The sequence below is a fragment of the Nicotiana tabacum genome, chromosome 21 (genome assembly GCF_000715075.1).
Source record: "Nicotiana tabacum cultivar K326 chromosome 21, ASM71507v2, whole genome shotgun sequence".
Taxonomy (NCBI): domain Eukaryota; kingdom Viridiplantae; phylum Streptophyta; class Magnoliopsida; order Solanales; family Solanaceae; genus Nicotiana; species Nicotiana tabacum.
Genome location: NC_134100.1, coordinates 52,552,611 through 52,561,552, shown reverse-complemented (window position 1 = coordinate 52,561,552; position 8,942 = coordinate 52,552,611). Strand labels below are relative to the sequence as shown.

The 8,942-nt window shown below is 36.1% G+C and overlaps 1 protein-coding gene across 2 annotated transcripts in view; it reads right to left on the bottom strand.

Moving 5' to 3' along the window:
• The window catches only part of LOC107802791 (uncharacterized), a 31,342-nt gene extending 23,994 nt beyond the window's left edge, over positions 1–7,348 (bottom strand). Inside the window, exons 1-4 of one of the 2 annotated variants that reach the window (XM_075242254.1) lie at positions 7,121–7,348; positions 6,246–6,347; positions 5,420–5,561; positions 5,246–5,292 (exon numbers count right to left, since the gene is read on the bottom strand). In XM_075242254.1, coding sequence (XP_075098355.1) covers positions 5,246–5,292; positions 5,420–5,561; positions 6,246–6,347; positions 7,121–7,207 — 378 coding nt within the window. In that variant the 5' untranslated portion in view covers positions 7,208–7,348. Of the gene's footprint in view, positions 1–5,245; positions 5,293–5,419; positions 5,562–6,245; positions 6,348–6,587; positions 6,767–7,120 lie in introns of those variants that run through there. The other variant, XM_075242255.1, reaches the window with a different exon arrangement.
• Positions 7,349–8,942: the final 1,594 nt, after the last annotated feature.

The following is an 8,942-nucleotide window of genomic DNA, read 5'->3' as shown; positions in this document are numbered from 1 at the left end:
TTCTTTCTATTTTTTTTCCTCTGTTTTTTGTCGAAAAGAACAGAAACAGAGGTCTGTTTTCTGCTCTATTTTTCGAGCAAAATACAGAGGTTTCTTCTTCTCCTTTCTTCTTTCTTCTTTTTTCTTTCTTCTTTCTTCTTTCTCCTTTCTCCTTTCTCCTTCTCCTTCTTCTTCTTCTTCCTATTTTTTTTCCTCTGTTTTTTGTCGAAAAGAACAGAAACAGAGGTCTGTTTTCTGCTCTATTTTTCGAGCAAAATACAGAGGTTTCTTCTTCTCTTAACAGAAAGAGAGGTCTGTTTTTGTGCTCTATTTTTTTTGGTTCTGTTTTGGCAAAATAACAGAGGTTTTGAAGCTCTGTTTTTGCAAAATTACAGAGGTTGTTTCGAAGCCCTGTTTTTGCAAAATAACAGAGGTTGCTTCTTCTCTTAACAAACTTTCTGTTTCTTTCAGGCCCCTTTTTTTTTTCAATTATTGACTTATAGTCTCTTATAGAGTAGAATTAATTGCATATTGACTTGATAATTTTTTTTTCAATAAAACAGCGTTGAAATGTCATCCGATAGTAATAAACGAAATGATATAGCTTGGAATTATGCTATACAAGGCTCATCAAGATCCGCAATTAAATGTGTGTTTTGTGAAAAAACATATAATGGTAGGATAACTCGTCACAAGCAACATTTGATAGGTGGATTTAAAAATGTAGTACAATGTCCCCTTTGTCCGCCCGAGGTTAGGGAGGAAGTAAAAGCGTTTGTTGATAAGAAAAATGTGACAAGAACTCAAATGAATTTTGAAGCATCGGTGAATCTAATTGATGAAGATGATGAAATGGATGAAGATGGTGAAATGAGACCTCCCGCCCTCCCCAAAAAAACTCATAAGATATCTTCAAATAGTTCTAGTGGGTCATCCACGACGGCACGTACAGTGACAAAAGGTCCTCTCAATCTTTATTTCTCGGCAAAACAACAAAAAAAGGGAAAAGGTGAAGAAGGTCTAGGTTTAGAAGCCAAGAAGATTTTGAGAGACCGCGCCGTAAGTGCCTTTGCAGCATGGATGTATGATGCAGGGCTTCCTTTCAACTGTGTTAACTACAAAACTTTTGATAAATTCATTGAAGCTGTAGGACAATATGGCCCAAGAATGAAGCCTCCTAGCTATCATGAAGTTAGAGTAACTCATCTTAAAAAAGAGGTGAAGAAGATAGACCAAATTATTGAGGAGCATAAAGTGGAATGGAACAAGTTTGGATGTTCCATTATGATGGATAAATGGACAGCACGGAATGGAAAAATGATCATAAATGTGTTGGTGAACTCTCCAAGAGGGAGTGTTTTTCTTGAATCTCACGATGCTAGCAACTCTTCTACGGATGGAAGCAAAATGTACAGCTTGTTTAGAAAGACTATTGATAAAATTGGAAAGGAAAATGTTGTACAAATTGTTACAGATAATGCTAGTGAGAATGTTAGTGCGGGTAGGATGATGGAAGCTATGTATCCACACATTTATTGGACTCCATGTGCTGCCCATTGTATCAACTTGATGTTTGGTGACATATTCAAGGAAAACCCATATGCTTCAGGTAACTTTAATATAGTTATTTATACTTATGTCCTATCCTATTAAGTATTAACTATAAAATTGTTATTGTTACTTTTACAGTTTTCACTAAGGCCGTCAGGATATATTCTTACATCAGTCAGAGGCCGTTGTTATTGAATTTGATGAGGAAATTCACAAATGAAAGAAATTTGGTGAGACCGGCCAAGACTAGATTTGCAACGGCTTTCTTAACTTTGCATAGTTTTTACTTGCAAAAGAAAAAATTGAGAAAGCTAGTTCTTTCAAATGAATGGAAAGATAATAGATATGCAAAGGAAGTTGCGGGAAAAGAAACTGCCAAAATTCTTATTTCCCCATCATTCTGGAATGACGTCGTTCGGGCTCTTAAAGTTGGTGGTCCTTTGATTAAGGTACTTCGTATGGTGGATGGGGAGAGAAAACCACCAATGGGCTATCTTTATGAGGCTATGGATAGAGCCAAAGAGACTATTGCAGCGTCATTTGAGGGAGATGTTAGAAAATATGAGAAAGTTTTTGAGATAATTGATATCAGGTGGGAGAATCAACTCCATCGACCTTTGCATGCAGCAGGCCATCTTCTGAACCCGGGATTATTTTACAAGAACACTAGAGATGAAACTTTGGCTTCAGAGGTGTGGATTATGGTGAAGGATAAAATAAAAGTGAAGGAACTAAAAGATTGGAATGCTCATCAATTATGAAACACATGTTAGTCGTTATATGTGTGGAGGGCGTGGAATGAAGAGATTTGTGGGGGGGTCTCTTAGTGTGGTTGCAACTGAAAAAGGGGGAAATACCAGAATCTTTTGTGGGAAGTGTATGGAGAGTTGCAGGGTAGAAGACGGGCGGGAGATTCCATGGGTTATTGGCAGAGATCTGACAAATTTTTATCTAGACAGAGTGGGAGGAGACAGTTCCAGAGACCATCCACGTACCTCTTCCTCGCTCACATTAGACCATATACCCATCTTGCTAGTGGTAGTAGGATGGAAGAGGTTGAAAACATTTTCAGATTTGAAAAGAAAGTGGTCGCGGCACACAACTAAGGAAATAGCAGGTAATTGGTGGGGAAGTTGATTGAGTCCAAGTACACCCATACTTCTCTTTGGCAAGGGAATTATATCTGTTTAAAAATGAAGTAAGAAAGTGGAGCAGTAAAATTTTTCGGAGGGTAGAAACAAAGGTGAGGTGTCTAATGAACGAACTTAGAGGAAGAAATGAAAGAGGGGAAGATGGATTTAAAAAGGGTAGAGAAAATGAAAAAGTGAAGGGGGAGTTACCAAATATGACAATTGGCAAACAGAGAAAAAAAAATAACGGTGTTGCGACTAAAAAAATGTGACTGTGTCTGCCATGTTAATTTTGCATTGATTAGCTTACACTAACAGAAGAGATTTGTGAACATAATTGAGGTGGACAAATAAAGTAAGAGGAAAAAGAGGAAGTAAGAGAGCTATTAAGGTCTTCTACAGACAATTGTATAAAGAATTAGAGAAGATACCAAAACTAGGAGTGAATTTTAGCAACATACGGGAGGAAATAAGAGTGTTCGGGGAGAGAGTTCACGGAGAAGGAAATATAAGGGTAATTAGCAGCAATGCAGGGGACAAAGTACACGCCTTGACGATTTTACAACTTCTTTTATCGAAGTTGGAACATAAATAAAGAAAATATCATGACATTTCCATTGTAGAAGAAAATTTGAGAAGAGTACCAATGCTTCTTTAATGACAATTATCAAAGTTGGAACATAAATAAAGAAGAAATCATGAGTGCAGTAAGACATTTCCGTTCTAGAAGAAAATTTGAGAAGAGTAGTAATGCTTCTTCTTTAATTACAGTTATTGAACAAGGCAAACAGTATCAAGGATTTCAGACCAATAAATCTAGTGGGTAACATCTACAAGATCATCTAAAGGTGTTCTAGGTTTCAATGTTGACACTTCTCTCTTTTTTGCTTCCGTTGTACAAGGGAGGCACTCCATTTGTTTCTAGTACAAATTTTTAGTATATATTCAACATGGAGATAAAAGTATACAGACTATTTGACAATTGCTAAGCTATTCTTCATGGAAATTCATTTAGTTCAACTGCTACTGCATGTTCAACATTTTACAGAGACACCAATTAGAATAGAACATTGATAACTGATAGCTAGAAAGATTTAGTAAGTTCAAATTTTTGGTCAAGCAATTACCTGTTCAGACGCTTATTGAAGTACATATGAAGCTCTCAATTGTTAGTTTTAAGGATTAGCATTTGCTACTTCTTATCTCATCAAGTCAAATATATGTTAGCTAATTTTTCCTATTTTAATCTTTCCAGGTTATTTATGTTTTTGACATTTCTTTCATTCCAAGCACATAGGTCATCTAATAACCCTTGTCTTATAATCATATCCTTTCTCTCAACATGTTTTTCTTCTTGATGACCAAGAAATCCATATGGGGCCAACCTCTTAGGACCAACCGCCGCCTTCAAAACTCGGGGATAATGCGACCCCTTTACCCTTCAACACTTAAATACTAGGCTTAGTTTGCATGGCACAGGGCTCGAATCAGTGATCTATGTCACAAGACCCTCAACCTTTGCCACGTGAACTAACCCTAGGGGGCAATGTTTTGTTCCTACAACATAATCGGTCACTTTAAGACGTGAGAAATGACAACCAAGAATCAGGACTAAATCATTTTTTCGGTTGATTTGGTAAACCCCCTCCCCAGGGAATTTAATGGTGTTCTCCCACTTCCCCTATATTTACTCGAACTCCCAACGTTTTGGTTGGAAGAGGAGGGGCTCATCCGCGGGAGTAACTCTCTCTTGTCAAATTGAACCAATTCAGATTCAATCTCTCACTTTGAAATTTCATCTTACCATATATAGGTGGAAATTGTAAGCATAAGCATGCTATATTGAATTTTCTTATAACATGCACACACAGCTCAGGTTAACATATAATAGACAGACCTCAAAAGTCCTTTAAATCTCATCAATAAGTCTAATGATCAAGGATTCATTCAGCAGCAAGTGAAAGCAATGAGAACCGCAGAAAATCTTTATCTCACCTGAAACTAAAAATTCTCCTCTTTTTGTTTTCATCGGCTACAGCATAGTTAAGTTAGATGGCTTAGAGAAAATCAAAAGTTGCTACTAGGAAGCTCAAAACTGGCAGGAGGACCTGGCCATGATATGGAAGTACAAGACCCCAATCACCAATGCCGCCATCCACAAACCCTTTATTGGAGAATCTGATTCTAAGTTTCTAAGACCAGTGAAACCCCTAATCGACCAAAAATTAGATCAATTAATTTCTCACCGAAGATACAAATGGGTATTTGCACCTTTTTACTAGGGGTGTCACTGTTTTCAGTTACATAACTTTTTCTCTATTTGAACAATTATAAAATAAGTTCTAGCCCAAAAAATAATATTTAGTTTCATCTAAATGCAATGCAAATGATATGGTATTAAGCAAGATGATTCAGGTAGCTACAACTTGCCACTTTAGGATAGAAAACCAACAGCACTAAAAGATCTTTAAACATGTTTATTTCATGGTATAAAAAGACAACCAAGCTTAACCTAAGTAAGATTATCGGCAACTTTTCATTCTCACAAGCAAAGGAAAGAGGTCTAGATTGAACAAAATCTTCACCTTTCTCTTTTTGCTTTTGTGTTTCTTTGTATCTTTGTCCTTCTTATCTGCAACAATGAATTTCACCGTCAAGGAAGAACTGATTAAGACATTAGAAATTTAACACACTAAAGATATAACTATAACTAAAAGAACTAGAAAATTGTCCCATTCTGCAATTTCAGAACACTTTACCCTTTTTACGGCTGTGTTTACTGCTGGAATGGTTCCTCCCCTGAGAGAGCTTGATGGCCCTTTCAGCATCTAGCTGAGCTCTGTATTCCCTCATCATTTTATCTTTGTCTGCTTCTAGCTCGCCTTTTCTCATTTCTTCTTCCTAAAAGAGTATCATTAGTATTATGCATCTCCAGAATAAGACACAGAGAGTAAGAAAGAACAGCTATATTATCAGGAAACAATAGAAATAATCTTCTTTTTTTCCTATAAGAAAATAATACTAGTAGTCATCCACAAAATGTAGAAGTTCTACAAGAACCAGGTAGTTAGTAACAGCTAAAAATATTCAACCTCCAAATGTTCATGCAATTACTTGCTAGTTGTACAAAACAACATAGTGATTAAAACAAGGCCATCTAGACACATTCTGCATATTGGAGTTGTTCCTCAGTATGTAGGGCTAGTGGTGTCTGCAAAAAATATCCAGCACTAATATACCATAACCAAGCATACTTAGTTCCTCTTTTCGTATCTTTCTTCAAGGTTCGCTTCTTAAGTGTTCTCACTGTACCTACATGTAGGTATGTTTACTTTCATAGTTTCATTTAAGACAATCACAATGGTGTTTATTAAGCAAATTTAACCATGTTTTCTTATATAACTGTACTTCGATGTAACAACCTAATACATCAACTAACATTTTCTTTCTATTTTCTCCCTAGCTTCAGAAAGCAACAAACTGATCAAATTTGAAGACATGCAGTCCAAGTAAGCAAAACCTGCAAACTACAAACAAAGAATATGTACACTCTCCTATGACCATCAAGGTGGCTGAGTATGTTACCTTCTGTTTCTTTTTGAACTCTTCCCAGGTAACTGTATGAGAAGTTTTAAGGCTTGCCAAACGAGCAGCATGCCACTCTGGTGTATGAAAAGAACCATCCACCTGCGACAGTCCTCATCAGACAAAGCACAAAAACAAGGAACAGAAAATTCTCCAACGTACTAAATAGAAAAAGTTAGCTCAATTATATAAACTTTAAGGAAAAAAATTGAAGAAAAACATAAGCATCACAAATACAAACTAAAATAATTAGAGTCTAGAGATAGCGCTACTCAGAATTAATTAGACTTTAATTGTCTTATACAATCAATGAAATGAGTAATTGTTTTTCTTATCTTTTACCTTCATGAAGCTTGATCCAATACTTCCGGTGACAATTTTTCACATGGAAAATCGTTTCCTCACACTCCCAATGTCTGGAGAAAATGATTTTCCTCACATATCGGTAAGGCTGCGTACAGTAGACCCTTGTGGTCAGGCCCTTCTCCGGATCCCGCACATAGCGCGAGCTTAATGCATCCCTTTTATTGGCACAAGTCATTTTACACCAAAATATTTTCAAAAGACTATTCTTATACCTTATCCTACACATCGTATAATTACCATATGTCACCACTGGAAATAGAAAATGATAAAAAAAAAAATCTGCCACACCGGACCAAGCTGAAGCAGATAATTTTACACAATTAATCACAACGTCAAAGATAATATAATATCTTGAAAATCTTACCATACGCAAAAGCAGCACTAAAATTATTAAGTCAACAATAATTTACAACCAAATAAAAATCTAAAACAAATATTCAAAAGATGAAACCACAAAAGTAAAATGAATGAAGTTGAACTGAAATAGAATAGTGTGAAAAGGGACGAACCATTCCATCATCAACATCTTCAGGTCCGGCTGAGCTAGAACCAACCCTCGCTCGCTGCATAGCTTTGTAAGCTTGATTTTTTCCCATTCTTTTAAATTTTGTTTGCCCAAATTAAAACTCAGTTTTAGAATTTGAAGAGATTTAAATGACAGAGTACTTGGAATATATAAAGCGAGAAAAAAGGGTGAACTTTGGGTTATTATCACATACACGATAATAAAAGATAGTATAGTATAGATCTTGTTAGAAGAATGGAAACCGCGACCGAATTGTATTTGGATAGAATTTATTTTGATTGTTTTCGGCTTGGGTATGGATATCGGTTTATGGGTTTCAGTTTGGGTGTTTTTTAGGCTTTCTGTGGCCACTGCCCACTATGTACAAGAAATTATGATAGATGGACCTCTTTTAAACTATGGTTTATATTTTGATCCAGTTAAAAAATATTTTAAGAAAATTATCCCGCGCTAAAATTTTAAAGTATGCTCCTGATTTTCTAAATCAGATCAAAGCATACTTCTGATGATCACTAGAATTTGTGATAAATTTCTATCGATTACTATAACTTATTATTAAGGAAAATCCAACTCAGCATGAGAAAAAGTCTTGCCCATATTTTTCTCAAACTTTTTTTACCATAGCTAAAAAAAATTAATAGTAACACAAAAGTATCATATTTGTGCAAATAACCCCAATATGTACCTCTAGTATGTGAAAAATGAAAGATTGTTGTTTCGCTTTAGGGTTTTGCGAAAGAATAAGTAAAAATATTTTTTAAATTATAAGTCCGTAATTCAATTTTAAGTTCAACTTCAATAAAAAGGAAGTTTGGTGCATTAATATACGGGGGAATGGAAACGTCGAGCCTCGCAGAGGAATGTTTTCACATGTTATATGCCCTATGCGGCTCACTATATTCCAGAATTAAAACAACTTATCGGTTATGTAACAATCACAAGTTGACAAGTAATATGATTCCATATTACTCAGCAAGCACTCAAAGAGACGCTTGTAACATAAGAACAGTGAGATCTGATATGTATTCCTGTAGGTTGTTTCATAGCTTTCTGATGTATTTAGACGATCATATTTCAGTTGTCTCTGTTATGAGCCTTTGTTCCTTTATTATTATTTGGTTTGTCTTATATACGAGTACAATTGCATCCGTACTCACGTCTGTTTTGCCGAGGGCGGTATATTCATGTTGTATGTTCAGATACTCAGGTTGGCAAGCCTCCCCAGTAGGCAGTTACAGGCGTTCGACGAATGTTCGGTAAGCTCCATTTCTACCCGGAGTTTGGCGGAGTCTAGTCATTTTATAATGTGCATATGTATAGACTTTATGGGTAGGTCGGGGTCGTATCCCGATAGTAGTACTGTTGTCAAACACTCATAGAGGCTTCGTAGACTTGTGCAGTTTGTATTGTTAGTCATGTACAGGTGTTAATTCAGTACTCAGGTGTCGGATTGTCGACATGTGTTACGGCCACGGATCCCTATATGTATATATCTCTTTTGCGTTGGAAGTAATCGATGTAATCATGTTTCCTCTGTTAGCATGTTTTCATGTGTTATGTGATTCAGTATACACCAAGTTCATAAGTCTTACAAGTGTCACGCTCCGACATTGGAGAGCGCGACCGGCGCTCAATTGAGATATCCCAGTCAAGTAAGCCTACTCGATGCCTTATACCCGACCTTACCCATAAATAAAGCGAAGATGTATACCATTAGTTAGGCAATGAGAGGATTTCATGTACAATACCAATTTCATTACCATTAATTACTTCATTCACGATTTTAAAAATATATTACACATTCG